This window comes from Thamnophis elegans, chromosome 6 (genome assembly GCF_009769535.1).
Source record: "Thamnophis elegans isolate rThaEle1 chromosome 6, rThaEle1.pri, whole genome shotgun sequence".
Lineage (NCBI taxonomy): Eukaryota > Metazoa > Chordata > Lepidosauria > Squamata > Colubridae > Thamnophis > Thamnophis elegans.
In genome coordinates, this window is record NC_045546.1 from 28,846,591 (window position 1) to 28,873,781 (window position 27,191).

The window sequence follows — 27,191 nt, forward strand, 5'->3', positions numbered from 1 at the left end:
TTGCCATTTGTAGCATTAACAATTCTAGTTACTTTCTTAATAAATCTTGTATAAACTTCTCTTGGCAACATATTATTCCTTTCGTATCTCATAAAAGCTTGAAACCCAACATCTGTTCTTTCCATCAGCTTATCTTTGGTTATCACTAGTGCATCTGTCAAGATTTCTCTCCTTATCTCCGTCAATTTTTCTGTCTTTTCTTCTTCTGTGTTTTGAAGACTGGGGTAGAGTTCCAATCCATCTATCTCTCCTTTCCACATTCCATTATTGCCATTACCAACCATGCTCACTTTGTTGTCAGTATCCATAGTTTTCTTATCTCTTTGCTCCTTTTTTTTCTTCCATCTTTTGAATTCTGTCCTCCATTTTCTTCATTTGGTAAACATCCTTAATTTCTCCATCAGATTTTTCTGTTTTGTATTCCATATTCTCCAATCTTGTTTCAATTCTCTCTGTCACAACTAATAGATTTTGAATTTCAAACATAATCATTTGCAATGTTACAGTTTCTTTTTCCTGCTGAGCCATTCTTTCAATTTTGCAGACATTACCACTATAGGGTTCAAACAGGTTCATTTATTATCTTTCAAATCAAAATGCTGCCTTCCCTCTAATAGCTAGTGATAGAACTTCCAAAAGGCACCGGTATAAACAACTTGTGCTCTTCCTACTATCACTGTCAGTAAACAAACTGAAAGAACCTTGAATCTCAAGTGATCAAAGAGAAAGAAGAAAAAACAATGTATCCAGCCTCCAGCCTCTAAGTGGTAGTGTAACTACTTTTCCTCGTGTTGTTACAACCCTCTTTATAATCCTTCTTATTATCTTCTTTATATTCCAAGCTTAAGAAAGAAAAAAAAACCCTTAAATGGAAATCAAAAACAATCCAATCAATCAAATCAAGCATTATAAAAAAGGAGAATTTTAATCCATAGGTATAAGCAAAAGTGAAAAAAGAAGAAAAAAAATAATCCATTCAGTTTAAAAAATAGGGAGCCCTGAAAAAGTTCCATCCATGAAAAAAAAATAGAAACTGGATAACACACTAAGTTCAATGCAGATCAGTCTCGCCACCTACAGTCTTCTGTCTTCAATCTTAACTTAACTTAATTTTTTTTCTTTTTTCCTTCCCCTAATAATAAAATTTCCTCACCAATTCAACACACTTTCTCTTTCTGCTTTCTTCCTGTTCCGGAGCTGTCCCAACTTTAACAGCTTCATTAGCTGTGTTTCTGTCACCGGAAAAAAAGCACTATTCCTGGATCTTTCAGGAACTTTGCGGTGTCCCTGAGATCAGCAGGAGATGCCCTTCTCAATCACCATCTCTGCAGGACGGTTTAGGTCCAAATGGACCATCTAGTGGCAGAAATTTGACTGCGATCTCAGAGCACCAGGATCGCACATCGTGCCGTCGCAATGTCAGCCATCCTTGCCCAGATTCTGCTATTGTTAAACAATCCAAAGCAAATAGTTTTGCTGATTTGTTCCAAGTAACACAGAAGTCTTTGTCATCTTCCAGTCAAGGATATAAACTCATAACTCTGTTATGTTAATTAACATCAAATTATACTTCATTTAAGGTTTCCTTCGAATCATATTACTTAATATAAATTTGTTTCATAAATAAATACTAAACAGACAAAAGGCTCTATTCTCTGCTGTTAGATCTGAAGTAGGCATTGACTTCTTCCAAAGCTCTACAGTAATTTCAGCTTTCAATTATTTCTGGAAGATACTTTTAATGATCATAATAAACTACCATTTCCCCATCATCCTGAGCTTCTGCACAACTACATACAATTATCGTTTACAAATGGTACAGTACTCCACTTTGTTTAATGTGTATCTTTCAAATAAGTTGTGGTCTTCTAGTGTGATTAGTCAGGAGTATTAGCCCATGAGTCATGGTTACCTATTACATCATATTTGTCTTCCAGAATTAAGAGGTTTAGTTGTCCCCATTTATTAATCTCCCTCTGTTCAGTTGTGTGGAAATATTTGATGTTTAAAATGGTACCATCTACAAAGTTTTCTGTTAGCTTCCTTGTATTAGCTTCCTGTGAAAATCTGCAAGCCTATCCTAGCACTGCTTTCCCCTTTACATTCAGTTTTTACAGTGATTCTGGCAAATAGATTCTTTGATTCTGGCAAATAGATTCTTCCTAGTCTTCTCAAGGTGCAATCTGTTTTTTTCTCAAGAGTTCTTCATGGACATATGCTTTTGTCATAGAATCCCAACCCTTGTTCATTTCCAGAATTTCTTTTTTCTTCTTTTATCATGATCTTCAATTAAAAAGATTGGGGAAAAATACTTGTCTACCTGCAGTTTCCTCACTGGGTTCTTTTCAGCAGGAATCACTTATCATTTCCACTTTTTTCTTTAGTTTCTTCATAAAGCCCAAGTATCTTTCTCAGGTGGCTGTGGGTTATCCCCTAAAAGAAGAGGCTGATATAATGTTTACTGAACACCAGCGTTATCCATCCTTTTGCTTTTTTTTTGTGACCTACTTCTACATCTCCACTAAAGGAAATTTTTCCTGTTCTCTGCTCCTTTATGCTCAACTACCCATGCTTAGGAAATTCTCATATTTCCTAATGGTTTGCTGGGTAGAATCTTTCTTCTCAAACCACTTTTCTTTTAGAGTTTGTACTTGAAATATGTATAATTTGTTTATGTTAAAAATGCAAACATTGTACCTTCAGATAGTGACAATATTCCCTTGCTGTCCAAGTTGTTTAGAGACTCATCCCTTGACTCCATTTTCATATTTTCATCCATATCTTCTCCATTGGCTTGCTCTGGTTGTAGGATCTGCATCCTTAAGAAAGAAAATAAAAGAAGCAATGAAGAATCCTCTTCCTTGATTTCCCACCAAATTCTTTTTTGAGCTCCCTGTATGTTCTGTCAGTGTGCTTGTTCTCTGGAAAATGGGTTCCTTATATATCCTTTCAGGTACATTAGTCTAGTAAGTGCAATGCTGCAATCAGGCATGATGGGCAATCAGCAGCACACAAGAAACCATCAGCAGTCAGTTGGCGGTTCTTGAGAAAATAGTATCAGCAGCATCAACAACACACAGCTTATTATCTTGGTTCTTCCTCCTTTTCTTCCTCTTCTGCTTTTCTTGCAAAATAGATTTAACATTTTGTTTTTATCCTGGCTATGCCCATTCCTTCAAACTTTTTCTAGCTTGTGGTTTTCTATTTGGGTATTTGCTCTAAAGCAATTTGAATTGGCGTGTGTGATTTTTAAAATAAAGACCATTTTTAACACTTCAAAATACTCCCTATGCATGATAGGTGGAACTGATAGCACAAAACAATTTTAAGAGGCTAAAATCAGCAGTGACAAAGGAAAGTGTAAAAATAGTGAAAATTGACAAAGGACACACGTTTCCTTTTCTCTATTACTATTTTTTAAATGTCAATTTTTTGTTTTCATGCTTTCCCATTTTCTTCTATGAAAATGGAACCCTGGACCTTGTTACTTTTTTTCTGAAGATCTGTTTATCTTATTCATTAAATTTATATCTGTTAAACTTTTTAAACATCTGAAATGGAAGAAGATTATCATTTTGAAGGACCTCTTCAATGTTACAAATTTATTTACTGGACTTTCATTCTGATGGCAATTTTGACAATTCTCTTTCTACTGATTCCATTTTAAAATGTCAAAAATAATTTTCTTGGCTCATGAAACAACTTACAAAATGCTGTGTAAGTAATATAAAGGATACAGGGAAGTACAGATTTGTTCAATTTTTAATTAGAAATATATGTTTTACTGTGATAAATGATCATGCACCCAGTTAAGATATTGCAACTTCTTCATACATTACTATCGGTAATAATCAATATCAAAAAGGTATTTGGGAAACTATTAGCACCTGTTAGAAAGAGTTAGCCTTAGCAGTTTTGAATATCTCTGGTAAATACAGTTTACCAATATTTTAAAACTAGTTTGTTGGAAGATTTGTGGTAAAAACAACAAAAAGAATACTTAAAATGTTGAAATTGTATATCAGATAAAAATAAATGCAGGTCATGGATAATCAATCTGTAATTATCTACATCTAAAACACCTTTCTCTACCCCGATGTCCTCTAGATATATTGGACTTTAATTTTCTAGATAATATGTTCAAAGTCACAAAAGTATTTTCTGAAAGAACTTAGTGTCAGAATAAACATTTACTTCAAATTCTTTTGGCAAAATTTTAAAATTTCCCAAAGATCTACTAAAATGGCTTGTTTAAAAACATACAGATGTATCTCACTTTTCAGACACTACCTTTACCATAAGATGTTATAATATCCAAAATATTACTGTGCAATTTTCAGGATCAAAAATATCATTTTGCTTTTCCTTGATAGATCAGGGCTGTCAAATTCATGGGCTGGATCTGGCCTGTGTGGTGCTTAGATCTGGTCCACGGGCCACCCTGGAAACAGTAAAGGTCTGGCCTGCGGTGCCTCTACCAACAAAAATGGAGCTCAGGGGCTTCATTTTCACTGGCAGAGGGCTGAAGAAAGCTGTCACGGTCAAAAGTGGAGCTTGTGAGGGCCAAATGTGGCCCTCTTAGCACCGTTTTCACTGGTAGAGGATTGCAGGAAGCTGTTGCTGTTTAAAATGGAGCTCTGTAGCCCATTTTCGCTGACAGAGTGCTCGGACCACAGGCGCCCCTGACACAAGTGATGTCAAGCTGGCCATGCCCACCCTAGTCCTCCTGAGGTCAAACACAACCTTGATGCAGCCTTCAATAAAATTGAATTGACACCCCTCTAATAGATCATCTTTATATTGACTGGAGTTTAACTGTAAAGGTTAAATCATTATTGGATGATCTGGCAGAAAAAATCAAAGTCTCATTGGAATATTACTTCATGTTGTATGTTTTCATGGAATTCAAAACAGGGTAGGCTTAGAAAAATATAAACAAAACTCAATGCTTCCAAGCTGAATTCTGAACTTACAAGTGAAATATTACGTGGCATGACAAAACCGCGCTCGTCAAAATAGCGGTGATAAAATTGCGTCGCTAAAGCCGCGACGTCATCACCACGCATCATCACCGCCGTGACAACAGCGCGGCGATAGAAGGGCGCTTTAAAACAGCGCGGCAGCAGAAAGCGGATTTAAATTAAGGTAAAGGTTAGGATTAGGTTTAGGGGTTTGTTTTAGGGTTAGGGTTAGGGTTAGGGTTAGGGTTAGGGTTAGGTTAGGGTTAGGGTTAGGGTTAGGTTTAGGGTTAGGTTTAAGGTTAGGTTTAGGGTTAGGTTTAGGGTTAGGTTTAGGGTTAGGTTTAGAGTTAGAGTTAGGTTTAGGGTTAGGTTTAGGTTTAGGTTTAGGGTTAGGGTTAGGGTTAGGGTTAGGATGTTGAGTGCTTGGGAATGCACGGATTTGCCCTCCGCAATTATGTCATCGCGGTAGGGTCGCATTTTTCCTTAGCGTTTCAAATGGCGCGAATTAGTTGCTTATGTCTCCGCGGATAAGGGCTTCACGGATTTGTGGTGGAACCGAAATATTATACATGCTATGTTTCCTCAAAATATGTTTAAGGTATGAAAAAAGACAGAAATAGTGGAAAAGTTAGGGATTTTGTCAGTGGAATATGTCATCACTATAAGGTCCTTGAGTGAGAAAAATCAATTGTGAAATGTTGCTGTGGTCTAGATGGGAAGATACTACCAATAAATGAAAGGTCCTTAGTGCGCTCTAAACCTAACTATTTTCTTGCAGAAGTTTAGTTACTCAAAATAGGTAACATTATCGGTACTGGTAGAAAGATACTGTTGCTGAATGAAACAACCCATGATTTAATAGAAACTCACTTGCTTTTCAAATTTAATTTTATTTGTAATTTGATAACACAGGTCCTATTAGCCAATTTTCATATTTTTACAACAACACAAGCGATCTTTGTCTATGTGTGAAATGAAAAATTATATTTTTCAGAATCCTTATCTAGCTGGAATTGCATATTAAAATTCACATGCTTTAAGGGTGGTATTATTGCCATAAAAATAATCAGAAACTCTTATCTTGTTTTATGCTATAATAAATGAAAATCGTAGGAACAAGAGGTTTTAAAAATAGGTTTGCAATAATATTATGCTTTAAGCAAGACTTGAAATATGAGAAAGGACCAAATCATTTGTAGGAAAGAGAACTCTCCAATGATGTGTAAGGGTAAAGAGCTTTATATTCTGTCAGTGAAAGTTAACCGATGATAAAAAGAAGGATGGTCAAAAGCCTTGAGCAGTTGAGGCCAAGAAACTTAGATGTGAATGATAACAATATCTGATGACCAGTCTTGCCTTGCCAATGCAATGGGTAGAATAGATAATCACAGCAGTAAAGATTAGCAATTGCAGAATCAACAACCAGGTCAGGAATTTGGCAATATAAATGGAGAAAAAAGGCACAGAAATGAAAGTGTCAGGGCACTGAAATAGAACAAATAGGCAGAAAAAAATAATAGGAGAAATGCAGAGAAAGCAACAGAATTTAAGACAATGGAAGACATTTCCTAATATTTACTGTCATTTGGGTATAACTCTAATTCATTTATTGGTAGCAGTAGATCCTGTAAAATAGTTCCTTGTATGTGTGTGTGTGATGTCGATGTTAGTGTGCAAGACCTTGTTCTTAAGTGATCCTAGAGTTGTTGTTTAAATGAGGCTTCTTTTTTCCAATCTTCACTCCATTTCTCCATTTCTGTAATTTGGAGCAGGGAAGTTGAAGACCATTTTGTGATCAAAACAGTAAGGTAGTTTTAGTCATCTGGCTTCTCTTGAGGGGAGACAAATTTTCTTGCCATTTGTATTTCCATCTGGCATTTAGTAGTTACTGCAACCATCAGAAATGCTTTTACTGCCTTATTTCATCTAGGGAAGACTTCTATTATTTTCCATATAAAACATATTGATGCCATTTTCTATGAAGTGAATCCTAAATATATTTAACTAGACATTAAATTTAGATTTAACGGGGTAGTAACTGTCTCCTAAGTAAATATTCTGAGATAAGGATATATTTAGATAGATTTAGCAGTTATGTGGCAGATGCAACTCGCATAGTATGATTGTAAATCTCCGATAAATATGTTTTCTTTATGCACTGATATTTAATTAACATATAATAACTCTTATTAACTACAAATGAACAACTCATATGATTACATAGAATTAAGTATGCACTAGTGCCTGGTAGAATTGGAAGCTTTAGATTACACTTAATGTATCACAAGCTTTGTTACAGCTTTGAGTTATTGCACAATATTGTCCTTGTCAAGGTCATTTTGGACAAGGGAGAAAAAGCTTCATTATTCAAAAGCATATCAGTGCAATGGAGTCTTGATATTGAGATTAAAATAATTAAGCTAATAACCATAAGTTCCAATTTCTAGCATTAGATCAGCCTCTCCAATTTTGATATTTTCCAGATCTTTCTAGATTTCATTTCCCCTAAGTTCCAGATAGAAAGAGTAGATGAGGTATCGTTAGTGTAAGATGCATGTATGTTAATTTGCAACTGTACACTAATCTTTTGACTGGATAATATGAAATCATTGTACATGAATAAAAATATGATTATTGAAGAGTTGATGTTTTATTATATATTGAAGAAATCAATTTAACAGATTGTAGGTAGAACTGGTAGGTAGACCTGGTAGAATTGATAGCACCAGAAATAGTTAGTGGAGTTTTTGAGCAACATGTCTACAGTAAAACAATATGGTCAAATAAGTTTTGTTCTATGTATTCTATTTTTTTTAAACCCTTTAAATTATGTTAGTGAGGAATTACCACTAATACATTCTAGTTTAGATTTTGATGGACATTTCATTTTAAAATTCAGAACCAAAAATAAGAAGTTTCCCTCCCTCGTTCTCTGACTCCACTCTTAACTGAGAACACAAATGAAGCTTCACAGGGTGATGTAATTTTAAAACTGCATGTAAAGATTCCTTCAACAAGGGTCGACTCTCTGTGATTCCTTAGGTTTACGTAATTCATGTAATTTTCTTGCCAGCAAGAAATATCTTTTTGAGTTTTTTTGAACTTCACAGTCTAGTCTACAACTGTGGGATTTCCTGGCCCCAGCCAAATATTAATCCAGTTTAGCTGTGATAGATTAGGTGTTGCCATCTGCCCTGGACAATTATTTAACCTGTGGCATTAAAAAGTATAAATAAATCTACATTTTGGTACTTGTATAATTACAAAACTTGCATACTTATAAAAAAAATGAAAGCACTAGCTCCAGGTTCTTATTTAAAAAAAAAACAAGCAGTTTAATGAAGGATATCTTCATACAAGAATAGGATACAGTCTACCCAGCTAAAGCATATGCATGAATATGGCAATGATCTTCTGGGCCACAGTAGTCTAAGTGTGCTTATTGATCTAGATGTGAGTGTGCATCATCATTCAGCACCAGCAACCACTGTGTGGGACTAAAGCTAAATAACTACTACTGCTTGCCCTGTTTTGTGTCTCCTACAATCTGGATTTAGCATAAAAACAGCCTTGTATATGAAGATCTTATTTTCACACTCACAGTCTTATTTTATAGCACACAGAAACAATCTCCTATTGTTTCCCATTTATAATTTTCCAGTGTTCACAGAATACTTGGTGATTCTTCAATGATCCCATTCTTGAGCACTGTGAATGATAGCAACACATCACAATGCTGGGGAAAAATGGTACAGTGAATGTCAGTGCAGATTTGCCCATTGCAAAAGTAAAAGTAATTAACAAATTAGTGAGTATCTTCATAATATGGTAGCAGGAGTGAAGGAACAACAGGTCCTTTAAGCACTTGCCTACAAAAAAATACTTTTTGAATTTCTCCTTTTGTCCTTCAAAAGCAATCAGATTCTAGCATTGTCAACATGAACACTAAACATATATTTCTCATATATATGAGCAACGGGAAAAGAAGATGACAGCACTAGTTAAACCACCACCCAAGGTAGTTAACATCCTTGTTTGTTTGTTTGTTTGTTTATCAAATATATATAGATGCCCATTTCATGAATGTGACTCTCTATGAAGTTCTTTTCTTGTGCATTGAGCCAAATGGTACATTAGCTACTCTCTTAATGCTTCATGGGTCAAGTTGGTGAAGCTGCTGAAATGAACTGGAGCTCAGCTGCCAATCCTGGCATTTGGGGAGGACAGATGCAGCATTCACATTCCAGGCAACTCAATACCACCATTGTCTCTGCTCCAATTAGACCCTCATACATCAAGGGCCCAGAAGAGAGATGGGGGAGGAATGGTTGGTCTGAGGTTCTGGTAGAGAATGTTTTATCTGGAGAAGAAAAATATGGGATAAAAGAGCAATATATGAGTTTGAAATGCCAATTATCCAGAAGAATGTTCCATTTTTCATCAAAGAAAAAAAAAGACTGCTCTACTGATTTGGATGGAGAAGAAAGAGCTCTAAATTTTCCTTTTCCTTTTTCACTTTCTGCAACATTCATTTTATTTTGTAGATCACATTTTATTCATTAAAATTAGTTATTGCAGTAGGGAGAAGAGCATGTATGTATGCATGTATTTCAGAATCATTTTTATTAATTGGTCAATGTATTTCAGGCCAGAGCCACATTCATACAGAGAAAAAATTGTTAGAGACACATTGTCCATGGTGAGTAGAGTAGGCACTCAATTGGGAGCACAATATTCTTTCTTTCACTGCCTTCCTCTTTTATCTTCTCCTTAGTCTCACTCTTTTTAGTCAGCAGACAGTCAAGGAAAGAATCAATCACCTTTGTCAGTGGCCTATACTGACCATAGCAGGCTTTTGAAATGAGGGTGATAGCCATATAAATTAGGCTGAGGACTGTGGGTAATCCTAAAGTCAGAGATTGTTTGCCTCAGTTATATAACAGCCTTTTCTTAACTAATAAATATCAGAGCACTGTTGGTGAAGTCTGCATAAATTTAGGGCCAATAGACAGTAATCCTGTTCTGGACGTAATGTAAGATTTTTTTAAAAAAAAAGAGGTGAAAATGGAAAGTTTAAGTTTTGAATTCAGATGTTACTTAGATTTTTTTTAAAAACTTATGAAAAAAAGTCTTATGAAATAATTCCCCCTTACAGGTAATGGATAATATAAGCTGATTTGTGCACAAAAATAAACTACTTGTGTTGATTAGCAAATTGGAGCCAAAAACTCATATGCCAAAAACTTTGTTAATAAGCATGGAATTAAATTGGAGAAATGAGGGTTATACCTTTATATCTAAGGTGCTGACCTCACTGTGTCCTTTTGACCTAATGTTGATTTCTAAATCCTTTGTAAGCCCCCAATTTAAATGCTGCTAAGAGTCACAAATATAGGACTCCACATAATATGGTCTGGCAAGTTACAGATAGCTGGGATCAGGCCAGCATGCTTGTGTCCTCCTCTCCTCTCTTAGAATGAACATCTAAACCCAACTTATATGAATATAATGCACACACCTAGCCATTTCGTCCTGTAGCAGCTCTTTCTCTCATTGCGAGCACTTGACTGGACTCTGTTCATCACACGTAGAAGCAGCCAGCTTGGCAAGCCTGCCACTGGAAGCCACACTTAACCTCATGATGCTTGCCAAGTTGTAGCTACTCCTACATTCAGCCAATGCCTCCCAGAAGTTCAGTTCTGCTGAGCAAGGAAACAGCTTTCAGAATTAAAGAAGTAATAATCTAATAACAGTATGGCTACTAACACCGAATGAAATTTGACTGTTTGCTTCTTCATTCTCACTTACCCAATGTCACCTCACTCTTTTTATATTCTCTCCTTTTCCCCTCCCTCCCTAATTCCCACAGCCTTTTGTTTTTCTTCCTTTCAGTCCCTCAACCCTTCCTTCTGCCACCCATCCCGTTTCTTTCCTTTTTTTTAATTTCCTAACGGCCTACCAGCTTTCTTTCTAAAAAAAGAGGGGGGCATGCCTCCAGTGAAGCTGTTGTCGTGACAACCTAAAAGAGCATCGGCGGTTTGGCCGGGACAGGCTGACCAGGCAGTGGCTCCAGGGGAGAAAGGATGCGCGGCGCAGCTGGCCGAGTGGCTTTCTGGAGTGGGGAGGGGGGGACGAGCGCGTGGAAAGCGAGTTTCCACTGAGTCAGGCAACGAGGAGACCCTCTTCCTCTCCCCCCCCCCCGGCTCTCCCTCCACCGCTGAGCCGCTCGCCGCTCCCTCCTCCCTTCGCTCCGCCTGGGAAAGTGGGTTAGGGAGAGAGCTGAGCGCAGAGACTGCTGTGCCGCTCGCTCTAGCAAAAGCATCCACTCGCTGAAGGAGCAGGAGGAGGGGGGGAGGCAGGCAGGCAGGCGAAGTCGCAGCTTCTCGCCTTAGGGGGCTCGCCTGCCCTTTCGGAGTTCTTTTGGACGCCTTAATTTGTTTGCTTTCGTCTCTCCTCCCCCCCTTCGCTCCCCTCCCGTCGGGATCCCTACCCTCCTCTGGGTTTTGTTTTTAATGTGTGTGTGTAACCGCCTCCTTGCCTCTTTTCTTCATCTCCATCCCTGTCCGGCTTGCCTGTGGGGGACTTAAAACAAGCCAAAAGAGCGCGCGCAAGAAACAACAAGACATTATCTCTTTCCAACCCCAAGGCGTCGAAAGGGAGAGGGGTTGGGGGAGGAGAAGCCTAAAAAGAAGCCAGGACCAGGTCGGGAAGGAGGAACACCCCCCCCCTCCCAACCAAGAAGCCGAGATAACTGATCAACTGGACAGACAGAGTTGTGCGTTTTTCGATCGCTGGCCGGATATTACTGTACCTCTCTCGCCTGCTGCCCTCTCCCTGTTCTCTTTTCCTGGGTTTAAGTCCACCATCCTCCAAGCACCGCGAGTGATTGAGAGAAAGGGCGCGGAGCGAGAGAGAGAAAAGTCCATCCTTTGCAACTCCAGCCATGGTGGGAAGGGCTCAGCCCGATCGGAGACAATTCCCGTTGGTCCTACTGAGACTGCTTTGCCTTCTCCCTACAGGGCTGCCGGTCCGCAGCGTGGATTATAACCGAGGCACTGACAACATCACGGTGAGGCAGGGAGACACAGCTATCCTCAGGTAGGGGGCGATCGGCCAACTTTTCTTACCGTCTTCTTGTCTCCCGCTTGAGAGTCCTGACCCGGGCTGCGAGTGGAGGGGTGGGAGGACGAGGGTGTGCTCCTGGTCGTGTGGATGTGACTAAGGTGTTCGTGTGAGATTGATTTTGACTAATCATGCCCGCTTGTTTCCCCAAGTAAAATTTCTCCATCCTGTTTCTCGGGTCATTGTACCCAATTCATCCTCCCCTTCTCCCAATCCTACATTTGTCAGAAGATTGAAAATATTTCCCAATGTATATTAACCATGTGGCTGTTGCTTATATATAAAAAAAGAAATAAGAAATTTCTGCTAATATATGATGTTTGTTGTGGGATACATAGGATTTACGGCCAGTCTTCAAAAACTTGTCTTCTATAGCTCCTGAATGGTTATATAAAATATATCTCAATGTGCTTTGGATGGAGCTGTTTTTATTGGATCGTTTCTGTGGCTGATCTTCCATGCACCTCTGTGTTGGTTTGTTACCTAGACAAACGAAGGAGAAAATAAGTAGCCAGAAAGGAAATGTGCAAGTTGTCTTTCCCTTCCAGCCAACATTTAAATGGCATAAGAAAGCCCCAAGCATCCACCACATCATTTATTTATTTGAATTATATCCTGATTTTTTTTTGTTTTGTACAACTCAAGTCAGTGTACATAATGCGAGAGGTCAGAGAAAAGAATCATTATGGAAGTAACCTATTTTCTTCCCTCTCCATTATCACACTCCTCTAAAATTTAAGCACTACTTAAGAGAATTATTTGCTAGTTGTTCTGGCTCTTGTACAAATGGATTAAAACCCATTTAACAACATAATTCATTTATGATGTTTTATAAAAAAATCTTTGGACAGCTTAAGTGCAATGTTGCAATTTGGAATGTGCATGGTTTCTTGTCAGGTGATTCTGAGTTGCCTGTGTGGCTTGCTCTGTGGGTTTTCCTTGTTAAGCCTAGAAGGAGAGCTACAGTAAGTTCAGTGCATATGTGTGTGACTTGACTGGCTGGTGATGGGAAGCTGCATCTCGCTGTTTGTGCTGCCTGTTTAAATTGAGATTATATAAATCCTAGTCACTTTAAATCTTGAATTAAAACACCCTCTCATTCATATAAATAAACAAATCCTTACACTGCAATATGCTCTACTGTATTTAAACTTCCGTGTTACAGAAGCTATGCGTGCACCAGGATCTGCATTCTGCATATTGTGGCAATAAAATTACTGGATGTGATTTAGAAGAGAGTAATTTATGCAAAGAACAGCTATTGCACAGCTGTCAAAGATCCAGGGAATAGTTCTTCAGCAAACATAGTGACAACACAAAGTTTTTACTCCATTTCTGTAGAATAAAACTTGATAGCTGACAGACCCTGCCTTTGAAGCTCAGCATTTTTTTCACCCACCTCTCTGCTTTGCCGCTAGAAGTGCATTTTTATTACATGCAGGGAAATAGTGTGTATTCCTTGTATTTTGATATTAGTGAGAGGGGGTTTAGAATGCAAAGCAGTAGTCTCCTATTCATTTCATGAGCTAAGAGTGTTCTGATGTTGGAATATACTGTCAGCAGCACCATTCCTCAGCTCTTCAGCCTTGTTAACTTGCATGTAAGATTTTCCACATGGAGTAATAGGATTTAGCAAGCAATTCATCTGACATGCGTTCTGTGATAGAAAGCTTCTGAAACACCAAACCAGAGTGTTATCTGTGACTTTAGAGATCTCTTCCCCTCCCCCTCCCTCTCCTCATGGCCCTTCCCTGTTGAGATTTAGTAATTAACCCTTTCAGGTTGGGTTCCCCCCCCCCCTGTTTTTCTAGTCTTTCATTTTAAAATGCATAGTGTAGATCTTCCCTTTTCCTAAGTAGCACAGAAGGGAGTATGTTCAGCTTCACTGTGTACATATGGCACTAGCTAAGTCGTTAAGCTCACTTACCCAGCTAGGGGTCATTGGATTTCTATTTCCCACTTAACCTTGCAGCTCTGAAGTTTATCTACAGATACAAGGTGCCCAGAATGCATTTGCTGCAAAGATGTATACAGCTTGCAGGATAGTGATGAAGAACAAACATGTACAGATTTTATTCCTTTTTTTAGAGTTTCCCAAGTATGTGTGGGCAGTTAGTTTTAGTAAGCATTTAATTCTGGGGTCGGAGAGGGAGAGAGAGAGACAGGAGAGAGGGAGAGGGAGGGAGGGAGGGAGGGAGGGAAAGAAAGAAAGAAAGAAAGAAAGAAAGAAAGGAAGGAAGGAAGGAAGGAAGGAAGGAAGGAAGGAAGGAAGGAAGGAAGAGCTGTAATATGTATTGGCATCCAGCAGAGAGAGACACACTATGAAAAAAAGCAAGCACAATTCCTTCCTTTCATCAATTTATCTCAGGCAACAGTATGTCAACTTCCATGCATAATTATTTAACTAAGAAAGCCAAAGAGCTAGCTATAGAAGTCAGAGTTTCACCATTATGATTATAAAAAGGGTTGTGTGCTTTATAAATTTTGCACATTTCAGTTCAGATTGTATCTATCTTGGCTTGGAATTGTATGAATGTTGCACATAAATGTTGTTACTTGAAGCAATTGCATTAAGGATATGTTTAGTTATTGCTGTAGCCCACAAATTCTGACAAGCACTGGCTGTACAAATTTTATGGTTTTCTGCACAGGTGATGAAGACTGGCATCATTTATTCTTTTCTAGACTCTCCAGATATTCATTTGGGAATAAAAGATCTAGGATGATCGTTTCTGACCATACCACAATGTGCTTGCATTCTTATTTGTATAAAATGCATATAGATACCTTGTACCAGTGGTGGGTTACAACTGGTACGCCCCGGTACAGGCCTACCGGGGCATGCTGGGAGCACCAGGTACCATTCCGGTATGGTGCTCCGGAGAGCCCACCCACCTGCCTGTGTTCCTTACTGGTATTTGAACTCTTTGGCACTTCCGTGCATGCGCATGGAGCATACAGTGCCTGCACGACACTCCACCAAACAGCTAGAGCGTCGCGGAGGCATCGCGGAGCATCACAGCAGGTAAGGATTATGAGTGCGCTACATGCATGTGTGCACAAGCTGCGCACGTTCAAGTGGTGGGCACCAGGCGCCGTTGCACCGTACCGGTTGCAACGGGATCCAGAACCCACCACTGCTTTGTACATAGGTTTATTGAAAATGATAGAGACTAATTATTAGACCACATGACATTGTGTAAACTAACTAAACCTTGATGAAATGAAAATAGGGAGTAGTACTTAATAAATGCACATTTGACTGCTTTTGAAATTGATATCTTGTCACAATAGCTTACAATATGATTAGAACAATAAAAAATCAATATGTTCAGTTGATACAATCAAAAACCTTCAACATGACACACCTCTTTTTTGCAAACACTTTTTTGGATATGAACTTATGGGTAGATGCCCCATCAAAGTATCCTTAACTAAAATTCTGCCTTTAAGAAAGTTTCAGATAGAGGGCTTACTTCAAAGAAATTATGGTGAACTTGTGATTCTCCATTATTTTCCTCCCTACTTGTTCTAAGTGAATTCCACAAAAGTTTAAAAATGATACCTAATATTCGCTGCTTCACATTTAAAATCCAACTTTATATCTCTGCAATTGTCCTATTTATTTGAACCTGTATTCCTGTAACTTAATAGAATTAAAGAATAATTATTGACTTTTGTATAAAAGCTTTGCATATTTCATTCATAGTCCCATTCCTGGACCAACAATCCCTACTCATAGTCACTCATGTCCTAGTCACTTCGCCTCTTGACTATTGCAACATGCTCTACATGGGTCTGCCCTTGAAGAGCATCCAGAAGCTCCAGCTGGTGGAAAATGCAGTAGCCCACATGGTTTTGCGTAGACCCTGGTGTGCCCATGTATCATCTCTCCTGCGGGAGCTGCATTGGCCTCCGATTTGCTTCTGGGTGCAATTTAAGGTGCTGGTTGTCACCTTTAAAGCCCTTCATGGTTTGGGACCAGGTTATCTTAGAGATTGTCTCTTGCTGGTCATATCTACCCAACCCATCAGAGCAGGGAGGCAGGGAATGCTGTGGGTCCCATCCCTGAGGGAGATACAACTAGTGGGACCCAGAAGAAGGGCCTTCTCCATGGTGGCTCTCTCTCTCTGGAACATCATTCCTCCAGAGTTAGAACGGCCCCCACTCTAATACTTTTCTGGAAGGTGCTGAAGACCTGGTTCTGCCAGCAGGCCTGGGGAAGCCAGAGCAGGATGGACTCCATTAAATGGATTGTGTGATCTGATGTCACCAGGCAGGGGGTTGGGGGTGATTTTATTATATTATACTGTATTAATTTATTTTATTCTATCAATTTTATTGTTTTAAATGTGGTTTTATATTCTATAAGCCACCTTTAGTTGCTATGGAGAATAGCTAAATAAATAAATAAATAAAATAAAGAAAGAAATACAGAAATACAGAAATACAGAAATACAGAAATACAGAAATACAGAAATACAGAAATACAGAAATACAGAAATACAGAAATAAATACAGAAATAGATAAATGAATGAATGAATGAATGAATGAATGAATGGACAGGCAGACTTGAAATATAGGTAGTCCTTATTTACGACTACAATTGGAATCTGAATTTCTGTTACTAAACAAAGTGGTTGTTAAGTAAGATTTTACAACCTTTTTTGCTACTGTTGTTAAGCAAATCACTGCCATTGTTAAGTGTGGTCATTAAAAATATGACTTTTCTCAGTGACTTTGCTTGTGAAATCTGACTGGGAAGGTTGGAATTGGCAATCACATGACTCCAAGATGCTGCAAACATCATAAATGCAGGTTGGTTGCTGTGCCGGAATTTTGATCATGTAACTGCAACAGTCATAAGTGTGAGGACTGGTGATAAGTCACTTTCCTCAGTGCTATTGTAACTTTAAATGGTTGCCAAATGAATGGTTGTAAGTCAAGGACTACCTGGATACACTTCTATCTTGTTCCTCTGGAATGTGTCCACAAGAAGAATAGATGATACTGTTGCAGAAAATGACAGGGTTTAGACTTTTCAGGATACCGGAAAAGTTTATTTGGCAGCCAGGTTCAGAAAGTTAGTGAAATGGCTAACATTGCAAGTTCTGAACAACCTTCATTATCGAAGCACGCGTTATTATACATTCTCAAAGGCAGCATAACATGGAAACACTTAACTCATTTCTTATTGGTTACCTTGAGGAGAAAGCCTTATAAGGAGATGGGATCTTACTTCTCCTTTTGTCATAGGTACTGAGTAGTGTCTCTAAGCGAACTTTAGCTGACCCTTGTGGTCTTGTGAGACTATTGAACTCTGTGGTTAGGCACTTGCTTCCTGTTCTTTTGCAAGCTACAACTCTGCCTATGTGGCTTTTTAATATAAAAGTAAAGGGCCCCCGAGAGGCTGTCTAACCTGACCCAATAGGTTTCACACTTAATGTCCAAATCTCACTTTATGTCCTACTTTAATACAACATCAGTGGAGGGTAACTATTAGTTTTTGAGGAACAGAAAGCTATTTAGAGGGGGACTAGGATTGCAGTGAATGGAGGAAAATGCACTAATGCAAAGTCAGATGATGTTCTCACCTAGGCTTCCCGAGAAAGCATAAATCACAACATTAGTCCCCAAATCCCTCTTTTATTTATACAGCTGTGAATTATGGTCATTCACAGCCTGTAATGATTCACAAACAGTCTATGAAGAGTCCGGCAGATATTTGCTCGAGTTGCCACTCTTTCAGGGTAATAAGCATCCACCTTTATCTCCCTTGAAACGGTGCCAGAGACTTAATTGCCAATTAGTTTTGCAAGTACAAATTTAGCACAGAGTCAAACAGAACTTCTCAGAGCTTGAACTGACCAGATGAACTAATTGCTTCCTGCAAAGGCTCATGTCCATTTGCTCCTCTTTTATGTCTTATGGGAGGAGCCAATCATTTCCAAGCTTTATGCCCCAGTCACCCCTTTTTTCTTAATTGTTCTTGCCTTTTGGCAGTTCTGCGCATGCACACACTGGGAACAGGCTCTCACTGTTCTTCTGCCTCACTGATGTTAGACTCCAGAGGTAGCATATAACTACCAGATGTCCTTGGCCCCTTCTCTGCATCTGACGCGGAGCCTCATCCAAGCCTTCCCCAGACTCCAGGACTGGCCCATGTTCCTCCCCAACCTCCTCACTGTTTAACTCTGCTACTAGTTCCGCAGGAAAAAAGATTCTAAAGTTACTGATTAGTAAAACTGTTGTCTTTATAAATATATAATAAGTAATAGCAATAGCAGTAGACTTATATACCGCTTCATAGGCCTTTCAGGCCTCTCTAAGCGGTTTTACAGAGAGTCAGCATATTGCCCCCAACAATCTGGGTCCTCATTTTACCCACCTCGGAAGGATGGAAGGCTGAGTCAACCCTGAGCCGGTGAGATTTGAACCGCTGAACTGCTGATCTAGCAGTAGCCTGCAGTGCTGCATTTAACCACTGCGCCACCTTGGCTCCTGTATATTCAAGTATATCAAGTATATTCAAGTATATCAAGTATATTCAATGGTGTGATTTTCACATTGTCTTTCCACATGGAATGATATACCTCATCCAACATTGTATAGTTGTAAAATGTTGTACAGATATAACGTATTTGTCTCTATAAGATAAGATCTATTCGGACTTATATTTTAAAAAAAACATACATGAAGGGGAGATGTGACATTTTATTTTATTTTCTAAGAAACAATCTTCAAAATGTAATACCTATATTAATTCATGTGCAAAACACTTATATATGGCTAAATTTTAATATCCCTCTTCCTGCTAAGATACTATAAGTGGTCTATAGAGAGTATTGCTTTAAATAAAATTAAATGCAAGTTATTATAGTTAAAAAAAACTGTAAATATACATTTTTAGCTGAGAAAGACTACAATTAGAGGATTTGACCAATATATTTGAAACTCTTTATTTATAATTATAAATATTCATTCTTAGGCCAAAACAAACCACCATAGATGAAATCTACTCTTCTAGCCCAGGGTTTTCAAATTCGAGGCCCATGGGCCGGATGCATCAGGTGCTGGCCACGCCCATGCCTGCTTTAGCAAAGAGGGAAAAAGTCAAGATATGTGACACCACCGTGATGACACCCTGCTCTAGCAAGTGCAAATTTGTAGGTAGTTCTTTTTTTGGATTGTGAGCCGCCCTGAGTCCCCCCAGGGAAAAGGGCGGCATATAAATAAAGTAATCCTAATCCTAATCCTTAATGTCTTAGCCAAGATCTGGGTCCAAATGACTCCAATGTCCATGGTATAACCAGAACTGAGTTTTTTTACTCCTAGCCTGGTATGCTATCCACTTTTGCTGCCATTCACAATATTATTGATATTTATTATAGCAACAAATAAAAGCCACTTTTTAAATAAGTAACACACAACAGTATGTTGTAAAGTGACTCTATTCCAGAACTTACTGGGCAATAGTCTTTCAATGTCTAAGGGGAGAATTATCAGATCTGTGTCAGCAATAGCTGAAAGATATACCATTGAGGGAACTATGTATGTAGGTTTATTTAAAGACAGAAAGCTTCCTGTCCCATGTCAAGTAGAACGTCACATTCATGCAAGACTAAGCTTTTTGCTGTCTCATCTTTGCCAGAATGGAAGGAATCACTTTGTTTTATCTGTTTTCTTATTTATTGCTCTTAGGCCTTCTCTTACTTGGCATCTTTTTATTTCCTACTGGTGTCCAGTATAATCTTACTTGCTGTAGCTTTCTGCCTTTATGTGTTCCCAAAAACAAATAGATCACCTTTATCTCAGTCTTTATTCATGTCTACCATAACAGCTATAGTTACCACATCCTAACTGAAGACAAATTGTGCTAAGTACCAATTCCTCCTACAATTAGCTCTAGACAGGTGATGGAAAATCCATTTATCTAGCAACAGATAGTGGGTTACAATTAACTACTTTTGATTACTCCATGGAAAGTATTTATTTATTGGAAAATAAGTACTATGTAATGAAAATAATAAGAAGCAAGTTAATATACAACACTTCAAGAATACAAATAGTTATTTCTATCTTGAGGAAAATCTATTTGAATTTAAAGTTTAGGCAAAGGGAATCATTAAAGTTTAGTTTTGAATTCTGAATTCTTTTTCTAATAAAAATAAAACAAGACTGTCATCTGTCTTTCAACAGAAGAACAACTATAATAACGTGTTGTTATAATAGTCAAGTTATAAAGGAATTGTTGGGAAAATCTTGTTAACAATCTGCCATTGCTATTTACCAAGAAAATAGCAGAGAGAGGAATTGGATTGATGAACGGATGGACTCTTTTTTATTCCTTCACTATTAACTTTCTAATTTAGGTAGCACAGGATTATCAACCGTTTAGTGTTTTCCAAATAACTTATTACAATATTTCTATTCTGCCAAATTAATAGACTCTAGATGGATTACCATATTTTATAAACAACAATAACGGTAATTATTAAAATATTTTAACATGATAACAATAATATGTATTAGTCACAATAATCCTAATAATTGAACAATTTAATGAAATGTATTATATCAGTGAGATTCAAGTCTATAGGTATTTTTATTGGTAGGTGGTTTTTTTGCTTTTTGCTGTTAGGTTAAAGGTTAACTTTTTATCATAACTCATTGGAATTGTTTTAAACAGGTAAAAAAAATAGGAAAATTCAGAAAAAAATATGAAAAAGAGAAAATACAGAAAGCAAGAAAAGAAATATTTAAAGAAATGAATTCCAATATTTTGTACAGCAGTTAAAAACATTGTTGTCACTTCTTCCCATCATTCACCTCTCATATTCAATAGAAATCCAAAATTCATCATCATTTTTATCCATTTTTAATAAAAAGCTTGTAAAAGGTGTGGCTTTTAGGGAAGTCATGTTGTTTATCCCTGATAAAAAAGTCAATTTTGTCATTTTTTTCTAATTCTGTCATATTCACAGTCCAATCTTCCATGATTTTATAGTTCAAACTCTTAGCAACCTTCTTGCCTTCAATTAATTTTAAAACATTTTGATTATTTATTTCTTTATTTTTCTTGGGTCAAAATGGCACTCACCAAGTGAACTTGTTCTGCTAATTAGAAGATCTCTATGGCTGTCAAAGTATTGATATCCTAGTGGCTTTGGAAAGCAGAGTTTGAGTCAACCCATTGTCCTACATTCAGGTTCTGCATTGGATTGAGAGCTTGACCATTCTTCCTCTCCTGGTACTTGATCTGCTATTCATCCACAGGTTCCCTTCAGATACTGTGGGTTTGGAGTGCATGTGAGTGATTCCTTAGCTTCTCTTTTATCCGTAGAAATTCTGCAGATCTGGGCTGACAGCCAGTCACTGAACTCTGCCTCCAATCATTGGAGACATGTTAGTTCTCCATTTTCACCATTTTCCCCACCTTGAAGTCCATAAGGTTAGCATTTTGGAGGCAGGGAAGGAATCATGAGAAGAACTGGCTAGGTGAAAGAATGGCTAGGCAAATTCTAATTAAAAAATAAATAACATTTTGAGAAAAAAAGACAATTTAGCAACTTCAATCGAAAGACATTTTAGAAAGTTGCAAACATCCCTTCAAAACAATTGTTGACTTCTGGTGACTGCCTGGATGAGTCCCTGCAGTTTTCTTGGCAGGTTTTTCAGAAATAGTCTGCCATTGCCTGCTTGCTGAGTCTGAGAGAGAATGATTAGCCCAAGATCATCAGCTGGCTTTGTGCCTTGGGGAACAGGTTTATAAACTGATGCCTTAACCACTACCATAAATTGACTTATCAAGATCTTTCAGTAATAAACACAAATGAAGTGTTTGTTGGCCTCCATATATTTCTGGAATCAAATATATATCTAAAATATCTTCAAGTAAAATAGTTATATACAATAACATTAAAAATTCATAAACTTGTAATATTCAGATAAACATAGGGAATCTATAAATTACTTTTCTATTATAGTCTATTATTAATTTTACAAATACCACTAATATGCTTAACATTCTTTCATCTGTTACATGAAATGATAGCAGCAGCAAAAATGGTTCTCAGCTGAGTACTGTTACATTCATACATTTATTTCTTATATGGATATAGATATAATTTCTACACTTCAAATATTTATTCAATAAATCAGTGTTTAGTGTGCAGGAAATGCATATGGACAATTATATCTGCATGCATGCATTATGTAAAGCTGTTAAATAGCATTTAAAAACAATCCACAAAATATGGATGTTTAAGAGAAGAGGGTTGTCACTGTTTTATTATCAATAGAATTGTAAATAATTAACCAGATTAGTTGTAACAGGTATCTTTCTATTTAATGGGTAGGATTTGTGGATATATTAATCTAGTCATTACTCTCTTATAACACTACCTGTTTTCCAAATATATTCTAATACTCTTGATGGGTTTCAAATGAACAACAGACAAAAAGGTTAAAATGAGACAACACAAGTGACCTTCAAGAAAAGCCTTCCAATTTTAATTTGTGATTAGAAACTGTGTTCTAAATTAGAAATGTTGTTTTATACCCCTTATAAGTCAGCAACTATTTAAGGCTATTCCATAGGCAATGCCACTGAAGGGAAAATCATACCTCTGTTAATTGCAGAACCAATCAAATGGATGAACATCTAAAGAAATCATAACATACTTACATATTCCTTTTGATATAGCAAAACAGGTACAGCCTTTAGAAGTGAAGCATAAAACGTTTACTCTCATGCAAGAATGTTAAAAAAAGTTTATAATGTAAGGAATGATAAAAGAAAATAATTCTCTAAAGTATGTTATATTTTTTTATTGGTTCCATATGTACTCCAAACACAATACCAAAACTTTAGATATACAGACCTAGCAGGCAGATATATGCACCCAGTGCTTGGCAGGAGAAAATCTTGTAAAATATATTTTATAACCCCAGACTTTCTCAGAGAATCTGCCTGGAGTTTGGAATATATGCACATAATAATGCATATGTCAGTTCAGAAATATATTCTCAGGGACTTAAGGTAGGTGGGTTAACAAATCAAAGATGACATTTACCTAAGAAAACAACAACAAAATTAGTGATTGATATACATATAGTGATATCATACCCTAATTTATAACTTACATTGAAGATAATAGTAGAAAAAAACTGTGTTAGTTGTATTTTCTTGGTTCATAGATGTTCCCTTGAGTTTGAGCACCTCCTTCAATTTATTGCAAAATGTCTTACATTTCCTATCTAGTGATTAAAATACCAGATTAGAAAATAGGAGACTGTCAATTCTAGTCCTGCCTTAGCCCAGCTGGGTGACCTTGGGCCAGTCAGTCTGTCTCAGTCCTATAAAAAAGACAGTGGTAAGCCATTTCCAAAAAATTGTGAAGAAAACTGTGGGAACTGGTTCAGTCAGTTTACAGGAATTGACACAAATTCCAAGGGGCCGTAAATAAATAAATTTAACAAAATTAATATAACCTTGCTAACTGCATCTTTCATACTTCACAGGTAGGTCCAGGGACAGAAACCTCCAATTAATATTATTAACATTGCATTGCAATTCTCATTCAACCAGATCTATGAACCGTTATATAATAGTACATTATTCAATCTTTCCAATGTTTTGGGAATTCAGTTTGCTATATGATGCTGGCGAGTATACTGTATGTTAGGGAAACTTTGAACATCTTATCTACACACCTCAAGCTTCAGATGGGGAAATATGTGCCTTTGATAAACTCCTCTCAGAGGCTTTGACAGAAGTGCCCATATTATCAATAGCAATAACATTTAGACATATATACTACTTCATAGTGTTTTACAGCCCTCTCTAAGTGGTTCACAGAGTCAGTATATTGCTCCAACAATCTGTGTCCCCATTTTACTAACCTCAGAAGGATAGAAGGCTGAGTCAAACTTGAGCCAGTCAGAATCAAACTCCTATCAGTGAACAGTGTGTTAGCCTGCAATACTGCATTCTAACCACTGCTCCATCACAGTTTTATTCACACTCAGTTGATAGTAGCCTTTTCCTTGCTGAATACAGAGAAGGTTAAAGACCTGGGAGTTGTAATAGTTCTGATTAAGTTTAACTATAGCAGATGAATATAAGAAGACCAGATAGACTCTATTTTTACATGGCCTGCTTCCTGTGTATTTTCCCCTGTCAATCTAAGCATACGAACAGCGCAAAGGAGATAGCTCTATGGTACCTGATGTCCATACACACTCTACTAAACTAGCAAAACAAAATCCATGTTAAAATCCATTGACAGGAAGTATCTATGGCTTTGAATAGTAAGTAAAAATTTTCCTCTCTCCTATTAAGCTGACGGGCACTTAGCTAATTATTCAGTCACAGTTTCAGCTGTACTTATGAAGAAAAAGGAAGCAGTGTAAACAGCTTGTGTCTTTTGGGTTTCAACTGAATCCTTGTAGTATTTTTACCTTTTCTGCTGCAAGTTTAAGGGAAGAAACAAAGCTGGCAGGAAGGTAAGAAAACTGAGTACCCCAAAGGATAGCATCTTGTAGAATGTAGAAGTGGTAACTTATTTTAGAATATCTTAAAAGCAAGGATTGCTGTACCTTTGTGTGCATATGCATGACTTTAACATCTTCTGAAATAAGAAGAGAAGTGAAAGAATAACACTTTTAGTATGTGAAAATAAATTAACATATCATGTTTTATAAGCCTGCATAGTTTGTATTTTGCCCACGATAGAAAACTGAGATTACAAAGTAATAGCAGAAACAGCTAAAATGTTGTAATTTTATGCCTATGTCCTATTTATTCCAATATTACAAGTATAATACCATACAATCTGTTTTAGCACAGTTTGATAAGTACAGCCACCATAGTAAAATAGGAAAAACCAATTGCTTATTGTGCTCCACACTTTGAAGGATTATGTTAGATATAGAATTAGGCAGCATTGGGAAACAAGCATATTTATTTACTTGAAGTCAATGAGTTCTTAGCCCTACACCTCACATCATACATTATCTGCATTCTAAGTTTAGCTAATATTATTACATAGCTTATGATTAAAGCAACTTCTTAATACATATTTTCTCCCCCTTTTTTTTTAAAAAAAGGAGAAGATAAAATGAAGTCCCACATTCATAGAATCACAAGGTTGAAAATGATCTTAAACAGAGGTGGGATTCAGCAGGTTCTGATCAGTTCTGGAGAACCTATAGCAGAAATTTTGAGTAGTTCCGGAGAACCAGTAAATACCACCTCTGACTGGCCCCACCCCACATCTATTATCTGCCTCCCGAGTCCCAGCTGAAGACTTCCTGAGAGGAAATGGGGATTTTGCAGTAACCTTCCCCTGGAGTGGGGTGGGAATGGAGATTTACAGTATCCATCCCAAGGAGTAGGATGGATAGTTTGGAGTATTGTAAAATGGAGATTTTACAATATCCTTTCCCTGTCATGGCCACCAAGCCACATCATACCCATCAAACCATGCCCACAGAACCAGTACTAAAAAATGTTTGAATCCCACCACTGATTTTAAAGTTCTTTAATCCAACTTTTTAGTCAATGAGAGAGTCATTTTGCTATACCAGATAAATGACTCTCTAATCTTTTAGAAAACTTTCATTGATGCAGCACAATTTCAGGAGTAAAATCTATTGGTTCTTTCTCATTCTTGGATGGTGTAGGGTATACATGCATATCCTCTTTCCTGTAATATCATTTCATGTATTGGAATATTAGTATTATCTCCCCTTAACCTTTTCTTCTTTAAGTAAGCACAAGTTCCTTTAAACTCTCCTCATAGAATTTAGCTGTCAAATTCCTTACCATCTTTGCCACTATTCTCTGTTCTCTTTTCAATTTCTCAGACCATGACACTATACCTTTACTGATGCAACCCAAATGAATTGGATGTTTTGACACATTTTTGGTCAAAATGGCCTACTAAGGCCCTCGGATTTCTTTAAAGTATTATTTCTAATTCAAGTACTACCTATCTTATACTGGCATATCTGGTTACTATTTAAGTGAAGCACTGAACAGTTCGTATTAATAAATACTTTAATGAATAGAGGTTGTTAGGACTTAATGTTAAAATATATCATACTCTTTTTTAATCTTGATCCTGCCGTCTCCCCCTACCCTGGCTTTGTATCATCCACAACTGTTGTGATTACCCCTTCTCTTCCCTCATCTAAGTCATTTATGAAGTTGTTGAAGAGTCTGGACCCAGGACAGAACTCCATAGTACTGCATTACATACCTACTTAATGAAGAAACATATGATTTTGTTCTATGCAGCCAACAAATTTTGCTATTCTTACTGTTCTTATTAATTTATCATCTATTATTATGCAACAATTTTGTATCTAACTTACTAATTTTATTAGATTAATCTTATTTAATAGTAAGCTCTGATGAAATAGTTTATGATTCATTTATTTTTATTTAACTTTGATATAAAACTATTTGCAATGTTTTGGTGCCAAACCTCAATCACTTTTCCAAGAATTATTTTTTTTTTTTGCAATTTTCCTATTTACGAAAGAGCAATCTTGTATGTGCTTGCAATCCCTCTGTTATAAAGGTAAATAGCAATAGCAATAGCAATAGCAGTGGACTTATATACCGCTTCATAGGCCTTTCAGGCCTCTCTAAGCGGTTTACAGAGAGTCAGCATATTGCCCCCAACAATCTGGGTCCTCATTTTACCCACCTCGGAAGGATGGAAGGCTGAGTCAACCCTGAGCCGGTGAGATTTGAACCGCTGAACTGCTGATCTAGCAGTAGCCTGCAGTGCTGCATTTAACCACTGCGCCACCTTGGCTCGTAAAGTTTCCCTCGCACATCTGTGCTAGTCATTCCCGACTCTAGGGGGCAGTGCTCATCTCCGTTTCAAATGCGAAGAGCCAGTGCTGTCCGAAGACATGTCCGTGGTCATGGGGCCGGCATGACTAAACACTGAAGACGCATGGAAGGCTGTTACTTTCCCACCAAGGTGGTTCCTATTTTTCTACTTGCATTTTTACATGCTTTCGAACTGCTAGGGACAACTAGCCATTAGAACTGCCGAGCTGCCGACCTTTCTGATCAACGAGTTCAGTAT

At 37.5% G+C, this 27,191-nt stretch overlaps 1 protein-coding gene across 1 annotated transcript in view; it reads left to right on the forward strand.

Moving 5' to 3' along the window:
- Positions 1-11,904: 11,904 nt before the first annotated feature.
- The window catches only part of LSAMP (limbic system associated membrane protein), a 491,916-nt gene continuing 476,629 nt past the window's right edge, over positions 11,905-27,191 (forward strand). Inside the window, exon 1 of the mRNA XM_032219924.1 lies at positions 11,905-12,059. Within this exon, the coding sequence (XP_032075815.1) occupies positions 11,905-12,059 (155 nt within the window). The remainder of the gene's footprint in view (positions 12,060-27,191) is intronic.